The sequence below is a fragment of the Talpa europaea genome (genome assembly GCF_964194135.1).
Source record: "Talpa europaea genome assembly, chromosome: 7".
Taxonomy (NCBI): domain Eukaryota; kingdom Metazoa; phylum Chordata; class Mammalia; order Eulipotyphla; family Talpidae; genus Talpa; species Talpa europaea.
In genome coordinates, this window is record NC_140074.1 from 76,736,719 (window position 1) to 76,759,005 (window position 22,287).

The following is a 22,287-nucleotide window of genomic DNA, read 5'->3' on the forward strand; positions in this document are numbered from 1 at the left end:
TACATATCTTATACTTTCTTATTTGCTTCAGTGTTTACAGTATTGTTTATTATACTAATATACATTGTTTTAAAATGATCTTATAAATAATCTATTTTAATCTTCTTTGGCTAAAGGTACCATTCTGTTTTTTTGAAACAAGTGTCTTATTCAGAAAGTGCTTCCTGTGAGAACTGCTTCCAATGAATGCATTAAACTTGCAAAATCTAGCTTCCCACAATATGTAGTACTACCCTGTACTAGCAGTCCCATATTTACAAAATATTTTAAACTTTACAACAAATTTATTACCATATAAAAAAGTGCAATTCTCTCTCACCCCATATTCTGGGGCAATAACATTCTTTATAAATTTTCTACAGAATAGCAGCCTATGATAAGCAAATAAGGTGCTTAGCTTATGCCCAAGGGTCTACTTTTTAAGTATGCTGGGCAGTACTTCTGTACAGTGGAAGAGTCAGTGTTCAGGCTACTGGCGGAGAGTCGCTGCCAGGTTGGCCAGCTCCATGAGAGCGAGGGCTCCATGCAGGCGCTCCCGCTGCTCCTGAAGCCGGCGCTGGGCACCACTCTTTTCGTCATCCTCCTCGTCAGACTGAAGGTATTCCAGAGGGTCCTGCTGCTCCTGATCTGCCTTCTGAACGAGCTTTCCTTTCGAGGTGGGGGTCCGCTGTTCTCTTGTTTCCCAATACCTGTATAAATACATAGGCATTATTCATAATGTAGATGACATTCTCAAATGTATTTTCTTTAAATAAAAAGGTTCTTTTCTACAGTATTATTTTATGTGTTTTGATTTACAAAATTATTATTATATTAATATATTAATCATGTATTTCTGATAACAGTGGAAAAACTCAAGCTTCAGAAGTTGAGGGAATGGCTCAATTTCTAAAATTAAAAAGCTGTTCTGGGTCTCATGCATACCACTCTAAACTTGTGTTTGTCATTAAGTTTTAACTGTCTTAAAAATCTTATGTGAATATTAAAAAAACTAGCAACAACAAATGTTGGCAAGGTTGTGGAGAAAAAGGAACTCTCCTGCACTGCTGGTGGGAGTGCAAACTGGTCCAACCACTGTGTAGAGCTGTGTGGAGATTTCTTGACCTACTAAACATAGAGCTTCCATATGATCCAGCAATTCCACTCCTAGGTATTTACCCAAAGGACACAGAAATATTAATTCCAAAGGGCACCTGCATGCCTATGTTTATAGCAGCACTATTTACAATAGCTAAGATATGGAAACAACCCAAATGCCCAAAAATAGATGACTGGATCAAGAAGATGTGGTACATATACACAATGGAGTATTACTCAGCAATCAAAAAAGATAAACACATGCAGTTTGCAGCAACATGAATGGAGCTAGAAGGGATCATGCTCAGCGAAATAAGCCAGAAAGAAAAAGAAAAATACCGGATGGTCTCACTCATAGCAGGAATTTAGAAAACTTAAATAAGAGACCAGAAAAAGACTAATCAATACAAAGTAAAAATCAAAATCAATAAGCAACTATAAACCAGAGACACACAACGGGGTTGGGGGAGAGGGAGGGAGGAGCGGAGAGAGGAAGGACTAGAGTCAAAATAAGGGAGGGGGTGCAATTGTATGGGGAATATAACCATAACGAAAATGCATACATTGTGCGAAGATGAAAATGCCGTAAGAATTATGTGAAATGAACCAGAGAAAAATATAGAAATAATCACTAGAAACATATTTATCCCTACAGAGAGATGGTGATTTCTGACAGAGTAAACTTTAAACTCACAAAATATGACATGGATTAACATCTGTAATACTTAGAGCTTATGCAAAATATTAAGAGTGCCATTATTCTATTACTTATCCAACTGATAATTCACAGGAGAAAATACAAATGTGCCGCCAGTTTTTTAAACTAAAGAAATGCCTACATAAATTACAGTAGCATCATATACAAAAATGTCCATACAAAGGGTTCATAAATTAGTATTTCACGATAGATTTATTTGTAAAAGCCCAAAACAACCCAACTGCCCATCAACAGATAAACTAATAAGTTGAAGTGTATTCACAGAATGGATTACTACCCATCAGTAAAACAGTATGAACTGTTGATACACTCTCAACAATGTGGATGAATCTCAAAATAATTACCTTAAGAAAAAGCCACACAAATAGAAGTACATGCTATATGACCCCATTTGTATAAAACTGTAGCAAAAGCAAATTAGTTTATATCAACAGAAGCAGATCGTGTTGTTTAGGGAGGAAGAGGACACAGAGGCTGATGGGAGTGATGACTACAAAGGGAAAAGAGGAAACTATCCCCCTGAATCATTATTTGTGTTTAACTACCTTTCGAGCTTGCTTTTACAGAGGTAAGAGCATGATGCTTCTATGTGAATCATATAATCCAATTTCCAAGCCAGCCAGAACTAAGAGACTGTCCCCACACAACAGTAAATCAGTAAAAAGGGACAGCTAGACAATTTTCAAAAGGAATAGGTCATCCATCACTTAGAAGTAAGGAATCCATCAAAAAAAAAACCCCAAAAATCCAGACACCCTTTCCATATGCATGGATGTGTAACTATCCAATCAGACTTTGCCAAGGTTATAACTTTTACATTTCTAGCTTTTCCCCCTTCATGTTCTTATAAAACTAGGCCTAGCGCGCCTATGAAGGAGACAGATTTGAGCCTTGCCTCCTATCTCTTTGCTGCTCAACCTCACAGTACAACTAACTTTTCCTTCCCCCAAAAGTCAGTGCCATAATCATTGGCTTCTATGTGCATCAAACAATGAGTCCTTGTTCAGCTTCCATGGTAGATATGTTCACTAGCTTGATTTGGTGATGGTTTCATAGGTGTATACATGTCAAAACCTATCAAAATGTACATTTTAAATATATACAGGCTTTTGCATCAATTATATCTCAGTAAAGTTGGTTTTTAAAATTACATACAAAAAAAATTACATACAAAGAAATATATTAGATTTCTAGATTAGAAATTATATTAGATTATATTATAGAAATTATTAGATTATATTATAGAAATTATATTAGATTTCTAGTATACTAGATTTCAGGAAATCCAGGTTTCTCAAAGAGGGTAAGGTCTGGCAATACTCAGAGATTTAAAAAAAAATGCAAGTAGTTTAATATTACTTAAAAAACAACTAGAAAAGGAAAATGGCAAAAGACAAGTTTAACAAGGTCAGCAGGGAGCAAGTAATGAAGGGCTTTGAATGCTACAGCAAAAGGTTTCAACTTAATATGGAGGATGGTATCAGCATTTTGGAAAGACCCCTCTGGCAACAGAGTTAAAAATGCATTGAGAGGGTTCAAGTGGCTGAATTTGAGAGTTCGTAAGAAAGTAGAATTCTTTTTTTTTTTTTTTAAGATTTATTTATTTATTTATACAAGCACTGGGTACAATCAGAAGCGCCGGAGGGTGAGAGAATTCACCAGAGCCAGAGCAGGGTGCAGAGCAGGCAGAAGGACCGAAGTATACTGCTGAGGGGAGCAGCGGGCGGCAGGAGAGGTCTGTGCACCATGCAGGACCCTCCTCCGGTGGCCGGGGAGCAGCTGGGGATCGAACCAGTGCCGCAGAGAGCTTCACAACCCAGCGCTCAACCACTGTACCACCGGGGAGGCCCGGAAGTAGAATTCTGAGCAGATAAGAGAAGATAAAGACAAGGATGACCAAAAAGTTTCTGGCTTGAGCAAAATTAGAATGTGGCAAAGGGAATAGAGAAAGAGGAAGTGATGTAATGAGTAAGATAAACATAAACCCCACCTTGTAGAGCTTATAGTACAGTAGGGAAGATAGACTTTGAAGTGTGTGGCAGTGGCTTTGAAAGAGAAAATACAGTGTTTTAAGAGTATCTATAAAGTGGGTGTAACCTTGTTTTGGGGGGAGGGGGTACTGAGCAGCTTAAGGAAGAACTCTCTGAAGTGATGTTTAACCTGAGTGAGAAATGAAGAAATGAGCAGAATAGCTAAATGAAGAGGGAAGCTCAAAGACTAAGCAATGAGCACAAAGGTCTGGAGACACAGTGCTAGTGGTGTTGCGAAGCAAGAAACCCAAGTGGTTGGACACAGGTGCATTGCCAGACAGGCAGAGGTACAGCAGTGCCATTAGGCATTCTAGAATTTCTTCTAACTACAGAAGAAGCCCATGAAGTAAGGAATGACACAAATGACTGCTACTGGCTTACATACAAAAATCCTTAAATCAAAATAGTCTTAGAGAAATTTTTTGTACTTGCCATTAAAAAAAGAAAATACTTCCCATTAAACTGGGTGCATTTTGGCACTTTATTTTAGAAATAAAATAAAGCCTCTATCTAGCCTCTAACCCTTGTAACATTAGCACATATTTAACTCTAAAGAAAATGAAGAAGGGTTGCATTAATGACAAATGAAATAGAAAAATATACTCTTTTAAAAAAATGGGAAAAATTCTTGCTTAAAAAAATATTATCTGAGCACTCAGACTAATATCATATAGTAGTTTTCTATCACACATAATCTTATTATTACTCCTAACTATCCTGTGGTTTAAGGAAATAAAGTATACCTTCAAGTTTATTGTATATATACAAGCAACTTATTTAAAATGAGAAAACTGTCAAAGTCCTCAACATCAACCCACACACCAGGCAGTGTTCTGCAAGGGAGTCCAGGGACAGCCTTACTTTGCCAGCCACTCTGCAGCAGCCTGGTTGTCTGCAGCCTGGTGCTTACTGAGAGCATCTGTGGGCTCCTCCCGCTTCAGTCGGGCATACGGGTGCTTCGGACAGTGGCGGTTAGCATGAGTAAATCTGCTCAAGCAGCCTTCAAAACACAGAGGGAACCTTTATCAGAATCTGGACATCCGCAGACATGGGCAACATTCAGCTTCAGTGGCATCCAAGAAAAGTAAATTCAAACAATAAGACTTAATATTCTATAATCTTGGAGGAGGAAAAAAAAAGCCTAACAACAGTATGGTCAATGCTAGTGAGGGGGATCAGAAGATGGTTCTTTGACCCTCATGGTCATCGAAATGTAAATGCATTCAAACCCACTAGAAAGTGTCTTATTAGCAAAAATCATAAAAATATTCAAACCCTGACTCAGAAATTCAATTCTTGGAATCCATCATAAATACCCCCTCCCTACCCACCTGTGACTATGCAGGTGTCTCTCTTTTTGCCTTTCTCCTTTTCCTTATAAATCTGTTATTTTAAAATGTCAAAAAAAAAAAAAATCCCCAAATGGGCCTCCCTGGTGGCACAAGGGGTTAAGCACCACACTCTGAAGTGGTCCGCAGCCTCTGCAGCACGAGTTCAATCCCCGGCTGGCCAGAGAGAAAGCCACAGACCTCTCCTGTCTCGCCCACTGCTCCCTTCAGCAGTGTGTTTCAATCAGTCTGCCTGTTCTGTTCCCTGCTCTGTCTCTGGTAAATCCTCTCACTCCCCTCATCTCTGGCCTGTACCCCAGCTCTTGTATGCATAAATAAATAAATCTTTAAAAAAAAATAAATTGGAAATAGAAAAAAAAAAAATCCCCAAAAGCTTTAATTAGGAAAACATGCCCTCATCACTGTTGATTAAGAAGCAAATTTTAAAAACAAATGATTCAATATTCAAGAGTGAGGCCATTCTTTTGTAGATGCTTAACCAAATTTGTTAGATGTTACATTTGTTTCTTTTTTAAAGATTTATTTATTCATGCATACAAGAACAGGGGTATAGGCCAGATGTGCAGAGGGTGAGAGGATTCACCAAAGACAGAATGAGGAAAAGAACAGGCAGGCAGACTGCCTGAGGAGAGCAGCAGGCGAGATAGGAGAGGTCTGCCACGCCACGGGGTTATCTCTCTGGCTGGCTGGGATCGAACCTGCAGAGGCTGCGGACAGCTTTGCAAAGGCTGCGGAGAGCTTCACAGCTGTGCTTAACCCCCTATGCCACCAGGGAGGCCCTAGATGTTACATTTGTAGCAATTGACAATAATCAAGACAGCCACAGAGCAACAAAACTGCACCGAATTGCCAATAACTGTGTAAAAATGTGCACAAGACATTTTAAGAAACTGTTAAGAGATTAAGAAAAGCACTTAAGAAAAGTGATAAGAAATTACTTAACAGTGGCAGTGCTAAAATTCTCCTCCCTTTTACTGAAACTTAGATACTTCCTTCAAGATAATTGTTAATAAGTTTAAAAATATAATAAAAGCCTACTCCAAAAGCTATATTTACTCATAGATTTTCCTACTACCCTACTGCCTACATATGGATATAGCATTTTAATTGCCCTTTAAGAGTTTCATCTAAAAAGCATACCTTCTTTTTTAAAAAATGGCCATTTCCCAGAAATTAAATTTGGGTCACAATTAGCAAGAATTAAAGCTCACAGTATTTTATAAAATTCAAAATTCATCTCTCCTTCCCCAAAACTCAAGCTAAAGATATGTTAACTTCTAACTCCCAACAGCCCAGAAACGTAACTCTAAACACTATCACCATACCATTTTCTGAACAAACAAAAGGCTTCTCTCCGGTGTGAAGACGCTGATGTGTTTTGAGCTGTCCGCTTTGAACAAAGGCTTTTCCACAATCTGGATAGTCACACAGATAGGGCCTCTCACCTAAGTAGACAGATGTAATATATCATTTCTGAGATAATATGTAAGCAGAGGAAGGGGTGGCGGGAGAAGTGAATTAACCTGCCAATGGGTCATGACTCCAAACAACAATAAAACACAGCACAGCCTCCACAGAGCAGTAAGGGGAAATGCTAATGACAGCACTTCAATGACAGCAAGCAGCTGTCCACTTATCACCACAATGATATTTTCTTTAGGCTTTGAGCTTTTAGGTACTCAGGTTCAAATCCTTGAGTGATATTTTTTTGTCAATATTTTTTTTATCCTCATAATCTAAACCACTAGCTCTCATTAAGATGTCTCCCATTCCTGCTTTCCCACTGCAGCTCCCCCCTATCAGACTGGCAGTCCCTCCCACCAAGAACAAACCCTCCAGCATCATCCTGTTTAGTCTCCAGTCTCCCTGTCACAGCACTTCTGGAGTGGCTGGCACACAACTACAGCTTTTATCATACCAACTACCCTTTAAGTCATCCCAAACCCTACTATACTGAAACAACACAAAATTATCTGCTGACCTTTAAATGATCTTCTAAAATCTGCACTATAGTAACAAGGCTGGGGGCAGTTTTTATCTTTATTTCCCTCCTAGAGATTCATTCCAGTCATAAGGCAGTTCCTGATCTTATACTACTCCTTAAAAATCCTATCTTTTCTGTTCATTTAAATCCTTCCAATCCAGGCCTCCCTGGTGGCGCAGGGGTTAAAGACACAGCACTATCAAGCTATCATCAGGCAGTGCAGCATGAGTTCCATCCCAGGCCCACCAGGGAGCTAACCCACATGGTGCAGCAGACCTCTCCTAACTTGCCCCCTGCTCCCCTCAGCAGTGTATTTCAGTAGATCTGCCTGTCCTGCTCCCCACTCTCTCTGGTGAATCCTCTCATCACCAGCACCTCTGGTTTACACCCCAGTTCTTATATGCATAAATAAATAAATCTTTTAAAAATAATAAAAATAAAAAATAAATCCTTCCAATCCCTCAGGCTCTCAGAGCAAATCCTCCTATCTCCCATGACCTCCAAGTAATTGAGCACTGTGCCTGTGCCTCCACTATGTTGTCTATGTAACATGGTGCTCTCCTTATACAAAGATTCATAATGCCTTCTACCCCATTTCAATTCTTAAACAAAGTAAAAGCCTACGCTAAAAGCTGTACTTACTCTTGCAGATGTTTCTACTGCCAACTCCCTTTAAGTACCTCACAGTGCTAGGCTGAAGAAAGTGTTCAAACATGTTGTACAATTGTAATCAAACTCAGTATTTCTTGATAAAACATTCTTTGTTCAATAATTATGCACTGTTGTTTCCCATATGACTCAAAGAATTAAGTAACAAGTTCTTCTTGAATTTTCTCATGATTTAAAAATGACTTTGATAGTTGGACAGAAATTAATGACTCTGGATATGATAGGAGATATTTAAAACAGTAAAAGGAAAGCTTTTTACAAAGCATATAATATTAGAACTTAACTAACTATACCATGGCAATCTTGGGCTTGTTCCCTGGATACAGTACAGTAGGACAAGGACTGGTTGTATCCAGTGACACCTAGTAGATTGTGACAGGAACTCAGGGATCTTTTCATTAGACCACGGATTCAACCTTTATACTAGCAACACGCACTATGTGTCTTGCAAACCAGTTATGTGGCTATCTTTGCATTTAATTAGATTGAAAAATTTTTTTAAAATTCAAAATCAGGCATTTCATCAAGTAATAGTTTTATTGAATGGCACCTAAAAGTCAAAACCTCTTGGTCACTTTATTTTTTAGGGTTCCCAATTAAAACTTTACCCTTTTCAGGGGTTTAGTTATGAAAAATTGTATGAATTTTTTTTCAAAAACTTAAAGAATATAATGATTGTTTCCTGGGGCTAACTTTCTCTTTGAAAAGAACAAAAGCCCTCTATATATTATTTAGCTCTCTATATGGCATTTAAAATTCAACTCTATACAAATACAGATGTATATAATCTAAGGAATTATTAACTATATTTGTAGGATTATTATTATAACTATCTATAATACATTTAGTTCTGAAAAATTATTTCTCACCTTAGATTTAACAACAGGGTAAAACACTGTCGTACACTGAGGATTCTAGAAATTCTATTAAAAACTTGACGATTACTATTTTATTATTTGTCCTACAATTAGTTTTAACAATTACACAAACAACTTACGGTCGTATCAAGTAAAATTCAGGTAGACAGAAGGCAGAAGTAGATTTAACAATACTTCTGTAACAACTATATTAATTGCCATGCTAACTTTAGAAGTCACATAGTAACTGTGTTCAGAAAACAATCCCTCCCCACCAAAAAAGAAGTTGACTACACAGTGCCCATTAAAAAACAAAACAAGGGCCTCTCCAGTGGCGCAGCAGTTGAGCGCTGGGTTGCGAAGCTGCCCGCGGCCTCTGAGGCGCCGGTTCAATCCCCGGCTGCTCCCCGGCCACCGGAGGGGGGGTCCCACATGGTCCGCAGACCTCTCCTGCCACCCGCTGCTCCCCTCAGCAATGTACTTCGGTCCTTCTGCCTGCTCTGCTCCCCACTCTGGCTCTGGTGAATTCTCTCACCCTCCCGCGCTTCTGACTGTACCCAGTGCATGTACAAACAAAACAAACAAACAAACAAACAAATAAATAAACATGCCTCTATTAAAAAAAAAAAAAACAAAGAAAACTTCACAATAAGGAAATATGGCAAATATAAGGCAAAAAATTTATGAGCCCAAGTATCAAATCAACTTTCAATTAAGTATTATTTCTGGCATTCTCTAAAATTTTCTCAACTTACCTGTATGAGTCCTTTTGTGGGCCTGGAGTGATTTCTCTCGTGGAAATACCCTATTACAGATATTACAACGAATTCTGCTAGATGAATGCTCTCCTTCATTTATTAAATCCCGGACAGTATCTGCTCTGGGTCTACCACGTCGGATCCCATCCTGTTAACAATATATAAACATTAATGTAATGTTTTGGACTCTACTTATAAATGCAAAAATTCATAATAAATATATTTTTAAGTCTTTCTTGAGTGACATCAGCAAAAATGGCGAAGTAGGTAGCGCCAAAGGCCCATACCTCCACAGACTGTCAGGATCAGCTTTGTCACAAAACCAGATTTATAGCAACTCAGGGAACAATGAATCAAGAGAAAGGCAACTGAAAGCAGTAGGAGTGATTTACTTGCCCTCCTGCCCTCAACGTGCACACACTTAACACTGAAGAATGGTTATGTTGGTAATTTTTCTTATGTGTTTTTATATCATTGCAAAAAATATTCACTGCTCCTCTCCTCATTGTGGATCCTGATGAGGTCAACTTGGCCATATGACTTGCTTTCGCCAATAAAATGTAAGTAGAAATTACATGTGTGACTTCTGACCAAAAGCTTTAACAGCCTTCACATGGTTCTACCAACTCTTCTTTCTGCAAAGACCCATATGTGTGTGCAAAACAAGACAAGGAGCATACCTGCCATCAATTCTAACAGGTCATGTAACATTGTACATATTTAGGTTAAAACTAAAATTTTGAGCTTTCATTCTACAGCATGTATCAGCCTAAGTGAACTAACTGACGCACATTGTTAATATTTATAATGAAACTATGAATTGGCAAGGATCCAGCTGAATTTTAACTTATTTATATTTAAATCCAAATTTGCATGTCAACTTGCGGCAATTATTGGTGGTGGCTAAATATTTTCATCTTCCCCATCTTTACTCCCTGCCTACAATTCTCACCAACCAGTTAGCTAAAATTGTTGACCCAGAGTTAGCAAAGAGGGATCTAGTCAGGAGTAAAATTAAAGAATTCAGTGCCATCACTTATTGCGTGGCAAAAATTGTCTTGGTTCTTGCTGGTTATGGTCCTATTGTGAATAATTGTTTTCATTCTTATGATTAAAACAATAAATAATTAAGTAAATAAATAAAACATCTGGGCCTGCCTGGTGGCGCAGGCAGTTGAGTGCCGCACTGTGAAGCTGTTAGCAGCCTCTGCAGTGCGGGTTTGATTCTCGCCAGCCAGCGAGAATCCCACATGGCGTGACCGACCTCTCCTTTCTCGCCTGCTGCTCTCCTCAGCAGTGTATTTCAGTTAGTCTGCCCATTCTGTTTCCCACTCTGTCTCTGGTTAATCCTCTCACCCTCCTGCGCATGTGGCCTGTACCCCAGGACTTGTATGAATAAAAATAAATCTTAAAAAAAAATCTATGAGCCATAGAAGTAACAGGTGATTCTGTTAAGAAAGGGAACATGAAATCAGGTTAATGAAAAATTTTAGTGATACAACTCTTCTGTCATAAAGGAGTCTGTTCCTAATATTGTTTTGAATCCATGAAAACATTATTGACTCTATTTTTTAAAGAACTTATTAGTATTTTAACATAAAAAGTTTAAGATTGTCCATTACTATTTTCTTGAGTTCTGGTAAAAACAATTAACAAACAAGGTTAATAGCAGGAGAGCTTTTTTTAAGTTAATCTTTTAGCTGTTTCCCAGCCAACTCTTAAGACCTTGTCTCAGTTACAAACAATACATTTACATTTTCCAAACAAGAAATAGAGAACTAAAAATACAGTATAGCCCAACATCCTAGTCAGATACAGGTAATGTTTCACTAAGTATATTCTTTCAACTCATGTAAGGCAGGTAATCAGCTAATGCCTTAAACAAATAAAGGGTATCTTTTAACCTTACATATAAAAATAAACAGTGTTAAAGAGTATGCTTTTCATTTGGGCCTTAGCAATAATGCTATGTATCCAGGTGCATTTTGACAATTACAGAGCAACTACTCATCAGTAACCAAGTATACCTATAGTATGAGAGACAAATTTTGTCAAGAACTGCGCAATGATTCAAAAGAAAATGTAAAGCTAACAGAAATTCTAACATTTTATTGTTATTTGGCAACTGCTAGGAAATAAAGCCACTAGAAATAATACTACTTTTATTTGAGTTTTCAATACTAGTAAGTTTTGACAGTTATTTTAAGTTATTATATAAAACTTGTTTTACTTCTCAATTCACATAGAATAATGCACACATTTACCTAGGCTTTAGAAAAAGTTATATTTAAACATGGGATTCATGTGTTAACTAAAAATCCTGGAAATTCTTTATGGAAAGAAAAGAAAAACAGGTCTCAGAGGGAGGTGTATGTATTTTGATAAAATGAAAAAATGTAATTGATCATTATTTCCCTTTTCAATTTCATATTTTGATCCAAAATTTCTATGGCTCATATATTTGCTTCCTATGTCTATGCCCTACCTTGAATAACTTTCCAAGTCTTACTCTGAACTTATTGTATTGCATGTGCCCATATAAAGCATCTCAATTGAAAAGTAGGTAGGTATAGTGTGAATATCCTAAGTTTACTTGCATCAGCTTAATATTTAAAAAGTAAAAATAGGGCCTCCCTGGTGGCGCAGTGGTTGAGCGCTGGGCTACAAAGCTGCCCACAGCCTCTGCAGCGCCGGTTCAATCCCTGGCCGCCGGTGAGGGTCCCACATGGCGCGCAGACCTCTCCTTCCATGCCCGCTGCTCACCTCAGCAGTGTATTTCGTCAGTCTGCCTGTTCTGCTCCCCGCTCTGGCTCTGGTGAATTCTCTCACCCTCCTGTGCTTCTGACTGTACCCAGTGCTTGTATAAATAAATAAATAAAATCTTTAAAAAAAAAAAAAAGGTAAAAATAAACTCCTAAAATCAATTCATGGATGATATATACAGGAGTAATATTTAGGTATAAAGAGGCAAGGGTTCTGAAAGGTTGCCATTTGTTCTGCCACTCACCATATGAGTTCAATTAAACTTAATTTGGGGAATTTTCTCTCTAATTCCTCATTTATCAAGATTAAATGAAAGAATTCCCACCATTTAACATAAATCTGGCAAAATAAACAGTGGATACTATGCTAACATATGTGGTCAAATCAGGTTTTAGAAAACTATGTGAAACTTAGATGCTTCAAGTGTTCAAGTGATAAAAAGGGGAAATAGGGTAGGCAATTACCAGGTCCTGAAGAGTAAAATGGTTCTCTGAGGCTATGCACAGAGAAGCCAGAACACACAAGTTCATCCCACAGTGGAGAATCAACCTCATGGATGTACAGTCAAGAATGTAAGGGCAAGGGCCTCCCCTGGTGGTGCAGGTGGTTGAGTGCCACAATGTGAAGCTGTCCGCAGCCTCTGCAGTGCCAGTTCGATACCAGCCTGCGAGGGGCCCACGTGGCACAGCAGACCTCTCCTGTCTTGCCCGCTGCTCCCCTCAGCAGTGTATTTCGTCAGTCTGCCTGGTCTTTTCCTGCCTCTGTCTCTGGTGAATCCTCTCACCCTCCCGCGCATCTGGCCCGTACCCCGGTTCTTGTATAAAATAAATAAATAAATCTTTAAAAAAAAAAAGAATGTAAGGGCAAAGGCCTCCCCTGGTGGCACAGTGGTTGAGCGCAGGGCTACGAAGCTGCCCGCAGCCTCTGCAGCACCCAGCACCTGGTTGGATCCCTGGCCGCTGGTGAGGGTCCCACATGGCACAACAGATCTCTCCTGCTGTGCCCCGCTGCTCCCCTCAGCAGTGTATTTCTTCAGTCTGTCTGTTCTGTTCCCCGCTCTGGCTCTGGTGAATACTCTCACCCTCCCACGCTTCTGACTGTACCCAGTGCTTGTATAAATAAATAAATCTTTTTTAAAAAAAAAAAAAGAATGTAAGGGCACAAGGACTTAAGTGGGAAGGTTTGAAATATTCTACAGTGAAGGTAAATTAGATCTGCTTCCTCCCCTCAAGAATTCCACAAGCTAACATATAATTATACCCCAATAGTGCCAAACAATCTTGTGGTGAAGGATCAAATAAGGTGGTATCTGATGAATATTCTCCCCACAGGCAGAGGAGGCAGTGTTGGACAGGAACAAATATGAAATCAAGTGTAAGCAGACAGCGGGTGTGAGGACTTAGATGACAAAACTCCCCTGGGAACAGTGTCAATAAATAGACTGTAAATGAACACAAATGCTCCTAAACCAACAGTTGTTATTGCCTCTGACTTGTATAACAGGGGCATGAGTGAGGTCATGTTACTGGCACCAGCTATATTACGAACTTAGATCCCATCTTCCCTAAAAATGAGCAGACTTAGCATGATTCACCCATGATGCACATGTAGATAAAGAACTACAAGTACTTTAGAATCAAAACAAAGCAAGCCAGGTCTCCCTAACCATAGGGAGTACAAGGACAGTACAAGGACAAATCAAACTAGGTAATTCTTTAAAACAAACTAGGTAATCCTTTAAAAGTAGATTTCAGACTTTCCACCCTAAAGATGTGGAAGCTAAATGAATGCATTTTGGGTAGCTATAAATTGCTGCACTGATGAACAGCTAAGTGTAAGTCAATTCACTTAATATTTAAGCTACCCAGTCATCTTACTTAGTGCTACCCAGAGACAATGAACAGTGGTTGTTCCCTTCAAAATTCTCTCAGCAACATTATGAATATTTGTATTGCTTGTTATTTCAAATTTGCAATGAGGTGCTGCTTCAGCAGTTGAAGTGTGACAAAGCAGCTTTACAACTTTTTGGCTCTTTAATAACAATGCCATTAGTAACATAAAATATATCAATTTAATCAGGGTTCAAACGAGGAGTTTCAACACCTTTGAGATTGCATGGAAAATGACCAAACTTGTTTCAATTTACAAATACAGTATTTTGCCAGCACAGATGCACTCATCCACTAGGTGATTTACATATTTTATCTTTAGTAAGCCTCTTGTCTAATAAAGTCACTTAAGAAATAAAAGCTGAATAGAACTTTACATTAGCACCTTTCATTCACTGCACAAATATTTGCTGAGCATTATATTTCAGCATTTATACAGTCTAAAATATTAAAGTCGAGTAGTGTACCTGCAGAAAAAACGGCCCGATTCTCCTGGGGCTTAGAAACTACAGAGATAAGTATGTGCCACCAGACATGTACTCCCCCGGCCCCCCACCCCCACCCCCAACCGCATATTTCGGGACTAGAAGCCACAGAAAATCTACCACAGTCCCAGCTCTCCCACTACCTGGCGATGACCTTGGGGGTGGCCCTTATGTGTCAGTTGCCTGGTGTGTGAAACGTAGTTTTGAACCAGCTAGTCACATCCATCCCAGTTCTAAACAGTTCGAGACTGCGAGTAATTCGAGGTTAGTGGTAACAGCGTTACCCTGTGCTGAGTACCTAGCAAAGTCGTACGCGAGATAAATGCAAGACAAGGAGGGTTCAACTGCCGCTGGGGAAAAGTTCCCGAAGCCCCTCCAGGTAGCTCGCCAGCTATCTCCGCCGGGCGTGATTAGCAGAGCCAGGCTACCTGTAGGGAGGGAGCAGAAACCGCACTGGTGCTTGCTCCCTTCCGGCACCCAGAGAACCGCTCGAGGCGGGTACGGAGCCGCGGCAACGCACACGGGCCCCACCTCCCCTTCCCCGCGGGGCTGCGCTCCTGCCCACGGCACCTGCCGGGCGGACGTCGCGGGTCAGCAGCGCGGACACCCGGCCGGCTTCACCAGACCGCCGCGCCGCCCTACCCTCGCGGGGGCGGGGGGGAGGGACACTTTTTGGCGCGCGGCAGTGACGTCAGCGTCCTGTCACCCGCCCCCGCCCGGCCCAGCGACCTCGCGTTTCAAACTCGGCCCCGCCCAGCCCGCCGAGTCCGCGGGCGCTGCCGGCTCCCGGGCGGCGCCGTTAACGGGCCCAGCGGCTCCGCGCCCCGCCCGCTCACCTTGAGGTGGCCGCTGTCCGGGCTGCTCGCTTCCTCCTCGTCCTCACCTCCCGAGGCGGCGGCCACAGACGCGGCGGGCGGGGGCGCGCCCCGACCCCTAAGCCCGGGGTGCTCGGCGGCGGCGGCGGCGGGCAAAGCGGCCGAAGCGGCGCCCCCCGCGGCCCCCGGGCTGAGCGTCACGTTGTGCGCGTTCTCGCCCCAGCGCCACGGGTACACCATGAAGTCGCTGAAGCCGGGGCTGGTGGGGATGAGCGGCGGCGGCGGCTCCGGCTCCCCCGCGCCGCCGCACGTGGGCTTGATCGGGGTCGTCCTGATGACCGACACCAGCACCCGCTTCGGGGAGTCGTGGCAGAAGATGACCGGCGGCGGCGGCGGCGGGTTGTCCGCCATCGGCGCCTCTACGCCCCGGATCATCGCCCGGCCCCGATCCGCGGCTCTCGCGGCTGCGGGCCGCACTTCCAGAGCCCGGTCTGGCGCTTCGCTCCGCACGTCCGCGCCGCTCCGAGTCGCCGGCCCTCAGTCCCGCCGGCTCATGGCGGGCGGACGTTTCCCGGAATCCTCCTGCGCCGCGGCCAGCGAAGGAGCTGAGCGGAGCGGTTCGGCCGGCACCGGAGGCCAGGGCCGGACCCCAACCCCGGGTCGAGCCCGCCCTGCGCTCTTTGTGCTTCCCAACACAGGGTGCGGCGGCGGCTACCAGAGGGCGGACTGCCTCGGAGGTGACAGCAAAGCTGGACGCGCGGCGCCGAGCCCCCGAAAATAACAACCTGCCGCTGAGGTCTCTGCTCCGACTTTTCCCGCGTTACATTTCGCGCCTGGGCGGAACCAATCACCGCGAGGCCCCCGCCCGCTGGCCGCCGCGGCGAGTGACGGGCGGCGCGAGCCAATGGCCTGCCCCGAGCTTCTTTCTAGCCGAATGGGGCGGGGCCGGGCCTGAGCGCGCGTCCTTTCCGCCAGGCTATTGGCCGCCACGCTTGTATTTTTTTCTGCCGGGGGAGCCAACTGCATTCGAAGCTCCCGGGAAGCGCCGGACTAGGGGCCCGGCCAGACACACCCGCGCGGAGCCCCGCCCCTGCGGACCCTCGGAGGGGAGCGGAGGGGAGGGGGCGGGGGCGGGGGCGGGGACGGGCGGAGAAGAGCTGCTGATTGGAGGGGCGCCGTGGCGGGGCGGGGCCGAGGGCGGTCGTTGGGCCGCGGGGTCGCGCGCCCGCCCCCGCCGCCGGCCTCTAGCTGTTGGGCGGCGGTTCCCGCGCGCCGGGAGTTTAAAGGTCTGACACCCCGGCTGCCGGACTCGCCCCTGGCTCCCGCCGCTCGCGCTCCCCGGCCGAGGCCTGCCCGCTCTCACGAGTTCCCAGTCGATCCCCGAGAGGTGCCTCGTTTCTCAATTGGCCTCCGCCTGCAGCTCTTGGACTCGCTGTAAATTGACCCTGTCCGCGCCCCCGTATCGCCTCCCCCGGGCCTCAGTGACCCGCCTTATAAAGCGGAGGGCAGAGGAAGTGCTGCGGCGGTCCCGGTGTACTGCTCCTCGGTGCTGGGGCGATGCGGACGCAGACCTGTGTTCGCTCCCAACCTGGGGTCGAATGCCCAAAGTCGCCCCGAGGAAACCCGCCCTCACTCCCCGCCGACCCAGCTCGTTCACCCCTACTCCTGTGCTGCCTCTTTCCAGGCGTCCGGAGGGACCCCGAGCGCCCCGGAGGGTTCTGGCCATTCCAGACTTCGCCTGTTGGCCCTCACTCGGGGACCCCAATACACGACAGGGATCAAGACGATGGAGCGAGCCCGAGCCTGACAGCCTCCCACCCAGGGCCCGCGGAGACCTGGAAGCAGTCCTCAGCAGAGGATGAGGCAACCTCATGTAGCCCAGACTGTAACAGAAGCGACTATTTGGTTCTTTACTGTATTGCCAGAGCCTAGCCTGATTTGTGGTAGGTCTTCAATAAGTATTTGTTGAATGAATAAATGAACGAATGAATGCTCAGTAAAAGGTTGCCATTGATCATCAGAACACAAATGCACAACAGCTAAGTAGTTCCTCCTCTCTGATACAAATATGCCTACATTAATTTAGTCACGATTGTAAAATAAATTTCACTGATAAGAACAATTTCTGATACATTTTATTATAAAAGGAAAACATGGAATAACATTTCATTAGAGTAAAGTGAGGAAGATTTTTTTGCTTTCAGCTATACAAAATATCTCTAGCAATATGCACAAGAAACAGTTACTTTCTTATGCATAGGTTAACTTCAAGAAAAGGAAGAAATAAAAGTGAAGATTTCAAAAGATACAATTTATAACTTTTGAACATTGAGCTAAATGAAAGTATCTTTTAAATAGTACATAGCTGATATTCCTGAAGACCTACAGTAGTGGGAGGAATGACCCGAGCATAGGGTAAAGGAGGAGAGTGTCCTGGAGCCCTCGGTGGCTTTTGCAGGCTTTTATTAGGATTTACCAGGTACATGGGCAGGGAGGGGGTGTTGGCAGGCCTCCCAGCCCCCAGCAAGTCTTCACTCTTTCTGGGCTCTCTGGCGGGTCTCTCGTGGCCTCTGCTTCTGCTGGCATCCCCGTGACGCTGCCCTTAGAAGCCCAGGTATTAGCCCAGGTGAATCCCATCTATATATGTCCACACCCTATTCCAGGTGCCTGCCATCAGGCATGCATTTAGGACAGCAAGGATCCATTATCAATGCTAATGGTGGGAGGGCAGAAAAGCCTTGATACTTTTTCACTTACCCTACACCTACTGTACTAATGGCATATATCTGATATACATATATGGATGGATGCTTCACTTTCTACTGTCAGCAACTCTGTGAGATAGATATTTCTCCCATTTTACAGATGAGGAAACTCGAAGTATGTACAAATTCATATAACCCCATAAATCCTTGGAATATGACTGAAAACTGTCTATGGATTATAACTCTTAGATCTGCTGAACAGAGAGAGAACTGAAAATAGAGCCCCAACATTTCTTAGTCCCATTTCTCATATTCAAAATGCTCAGACTTCAGGGGTTAAGCCTATTTGATACTTTAATAAATTGTTAATGTGGAAAGCTCAAAGTGCATCTGTCATTTCACTTAGTAAACATTCTGTTACTGTGATTTAATTCCAAATGATTGTACCATATACTTCTGAATCACGGAAGGGAAATATAACCCATCTATTTTATCACTGAAAGACAGGAAAAAGTGATATATACATCATGAACATGCAAATTATTGGTTAAGCAAGGTCAAACAGATTAAACATCAACTAATAGTTATTGTTAACATTACATGCCCCAGAGTGCAAGATGTATCATTCAGAACCAGGACACTGAATTTCTGCTTCTAAAAATTACTCTTCATCAACAGTAACCCGGCAACTCCACTTGTTCTCTGCCACAAGAGAATGAAAAGCATGCCAAGAATGTGTGAAGTGGGCTGAGGGTGATTCCAGGAGCACAGATGAGGTCATCAAGATCTACTTGTTTGGCTCCATTTTAATGCAACTAGGAAACTCAAGTGTGTGGGTCCTATTTTCATGTCTTTGTTCTGCCCCAGACATAGTCAACAGCCCACATATAGTCTAAACTAACACTGAGAGTTATAAAACCCACCTCACAATATATACAATACTATCTCAATAGTCTTTCCAACTGTTGAAAACATAAACCTCCTCTGATAAAGATCTATAGTTGAGATGTTATGTCATTTTAAATGTATTTTAAAGTTTCAAGGTAACAAAGTCTGAATTTAAAAAGCAAGATTTGTTTTCACTTTGAAATCACTATTAATAAGAACACTGGAAGCTGCTGGATAGCTACTAGATAAAATCTTCTAATTACTTTGGGAGATTAAGCAGAACACAAGTCCTTTTAAATGATTTGTCTTTGATTAAAAGTACACATATAGTTATACAAATAGAGGCAGATGAACTAAGATTAAAATGACTGATTATTTTGAGATTGGCAAAAAGACATTTTACCATTAAAAAATTATTTTCTCAATGTTGTATTTGGCAATAAACTCAAACTTGGGTTCCAAAAAATTCCTCTTACAAAGACAGAAATCTAGGGGAAATTATTTGCACAGACTATATACATTTTTTTTATCCAAAAGACACTTCTCCAAAATATTTTTCATGGACCTTGTCCATGAGAATTCCATCAAGTCAAAAAAATAAGGAAACAATTTTTAGAATTGATTTGCCATATCTACTGCCATAAATGCCCAAATACCTCATAATAAGCAATGATAGTATTGCTTTTTTTCCTTAGAAATAGGTCTTTTAGTTTCAAAAAGGTAATCAAACTGTAACAGGGTGGTCCCCAGGAAAGGGGGAGGTTCCAGGTTCCCTGCCCCACCCAAGGAAGGGTGGAGCTGAGCAGGAAGAGGAGAAGCTGCAGAGGAGACTGAGGAAGGAAGCTGGATGGAGCCAGAAGGAGACCTGGAGGAGGCGCATGGAGCCTAGAGACACGTGAAGAAACTGCGCTTGTCTTTTGGTCGTGGACTAGGTGACACAGATGTGGGTGAGACCCATGAGGAGGTGACAATGGCAGCTTTTATCTTGATGTTGATTTTGCTCTTTTCCTTCCGGGCTTGTCCGGTTGTTTGTGACCCTTTTCTGTGGGTCCCCACTGGAAGATGCTTTAGACTCATGGCAGGCTTTGGGGCCTTGTTCTGGGCCAATCCCATTTGGATGGACTTTTACCCACGAGGGGACGGGTAACTCTGGATGCTTCATTTAGAAACTAGACTCTTTGCCTTACCTGTATTGTTTCCTAGTTTTATTAAAGTTCCTTCCCATTAAAGTCTCCTATGTTTTGTGTTGTTGCGGCGGATGGCAGAACCCATTTAGAATAGGCAGGTTTGCGGGGTTTGGGCTGCCCCTCTCCCTGTCCTATAACAAAACTAGAGTTACAAATACGAATACACCTGTCAGTTCAGTTTAGAGAACAAAGACAGAACTATTAAAACGAACACAGGTGTCTAATGGACTCCAAAGTCAGAATTAAAAGCTAGCACTAGACATCAAAACTCCCTGCAGACACATATCCTTTCTCTTCAGATGTCCTTCATTCTCTTGTCTACATAGACACTCTTCTTTGCTTCTCCATGTATATGGCTAAATGTATACAATTGTAGACAGCCACTTGGCTATTTATGCTGTTCAAGTTTCCCGCAGAAACAGACTGACATTTGCAAATCTCAACTGAAGATTACTAAAAGGTAGAATTAGACTTTTAGTGATTAAATTCATGTGATGTGTACATTTTTTGATGTTTAATGATGCATACTTGAAAAGCTTATATAATGTTATAATGCAGTATTATTTCAGTAAAAAAAAGTACTAAGAGGCAGAATTTGATTAGCCAGTTTGGGTCAGGTAGTCCAACCAGCTGATACAATCCAACAGTAACAAAATGGATTGGGGTCTCCATCATATGAGAGACAGTTCTCAGAGAAAAGGGGGATGGCTTACATGATATTGAAATTGCAAAAGGTACATCCTTTTCACTAAAATGTATGTTTTCAACTGAACAAATCATTAATATGCATTCTTTATCAGGGGCTTAAGTGACATCATTTTTTGGTTTCATTTTAAGAGTTTTTTTTTTGGTTTTGTTTTGACCCTCACAGGGGAACAAACCGGCGCTGCTAGAGGCTGCTGCAAGAGGCTGCTGGCAGCCTCGCAGCCCAGCACTCAACCACTGCACCACCAGGGGAGGGCCCTCATTTTAAGGGTTTTTAAAAAAGCTTTAACTTTGTACATGGATATATTTAAAAATGCCTTGCCCAATGTCACCACATTCATTTCAACTTTATTGCTCTTATTCCACATGAGGCACGTTTGTTCCCGAAAATCATAAAATAGAGACAAGCAAGTAAAACATAAAACTAACACAATCCTAGAAATAACAATACCAACACTTTGGTGTATATCTTATACTTCTCTCTGGTGATACATGTATTTACAATATTAGGAGAATAACATATGTACCCCTGGTTATTTTTCACATATTATATGTAAACTACACCTTTTGTTTTGGTCCCTAAACAACATTAAAGTTTTGGTCCCTTCCTAAACTTAATGGCATTTCTCTTTTTTGATCACTCCAGAGTATTATTATGAAAATCAATTAGTGTAATATGCCTTACCTGAATGTCTCCACAGTCCTGGTTACTTTATTTTTTTCAGTTTAATTGACTTGTGAATCTTTTACACAACTACATAATTTTGGGACTACAACTTTACACTTTCATATGTATATATGCTTCACAAACTCTCCACCAAAGATCCAGTGCCAATCAATACCCAGCAGCCTTCCCTCGTCCATTTTCTCCCTTCTCATCCCCTACCCCCATCACCATATTTTACACAGTCTAAGAATTATTTTTTATTGTTGTATTTTACCAGTCTGCTTTCTTTAGTTATTTATATTCCACAAATGAGTAAAATCATCCAGTCACCGTCTTTCATTTTCTGACAACTTTCACTTAACATAATTATCTCAACTTCCACCCATTATATCCCAAAAGGCATTATTTCATCTTTCTAAGTAGCTGAGTAATTTTCCATTAAGTGTATATTCCACAATATCTTTATTCAGTCATCTCTCCATGAATTGACTATTGTGAATCATACTGCTATGAACATGACAGTGTATAAATCTTTTGGTATTAATGTTTTTTGTGTTCTCTGGGTAAATACCTAGAAGCAGTTTTGTTGGATCATAAAGTATTTCCTTTTTTTTTTTTGAGAAATATCCACACTATTTCCACAGAGGCCACGCAAAATTACATATTTCCACCTTCTTTTCCAAAATCATCTCTACCAACCCCCAAAAGTGAACGAGTGCTCTTTTTCTCCACATACTCTCC

General features: G+C 42.1%; 1 protein-coding gene across 1 annotated transcript; it reads right to left on the minus strand.

Moving 5' to 3' along the window:
* Window positions 1-469: 469 nt before the first annotated feature.
* On the minus strand, window positions 470-15,829 carry ZNF367 (zinc finger protein 367; the record flags this gene model as incomplete). The annotated part of the gene is made up of 5 exons (XM_084238189.1): window positions 470-689; window positions 4,687-4,825; window positions 6,500-6,619; window positions 9,440-9,590; window positions 15,416-15,829. 5 exons carry the CDS (start codon window positions 15,827-15,829, stop codon window positions 470-472), a joined length of 1,044 nt encoding a protein of 347 aa, XP_084094315.1.
* Between the last annotated feature and the right edge of the window lie 6,458 nt (window positions 15,830-22,287).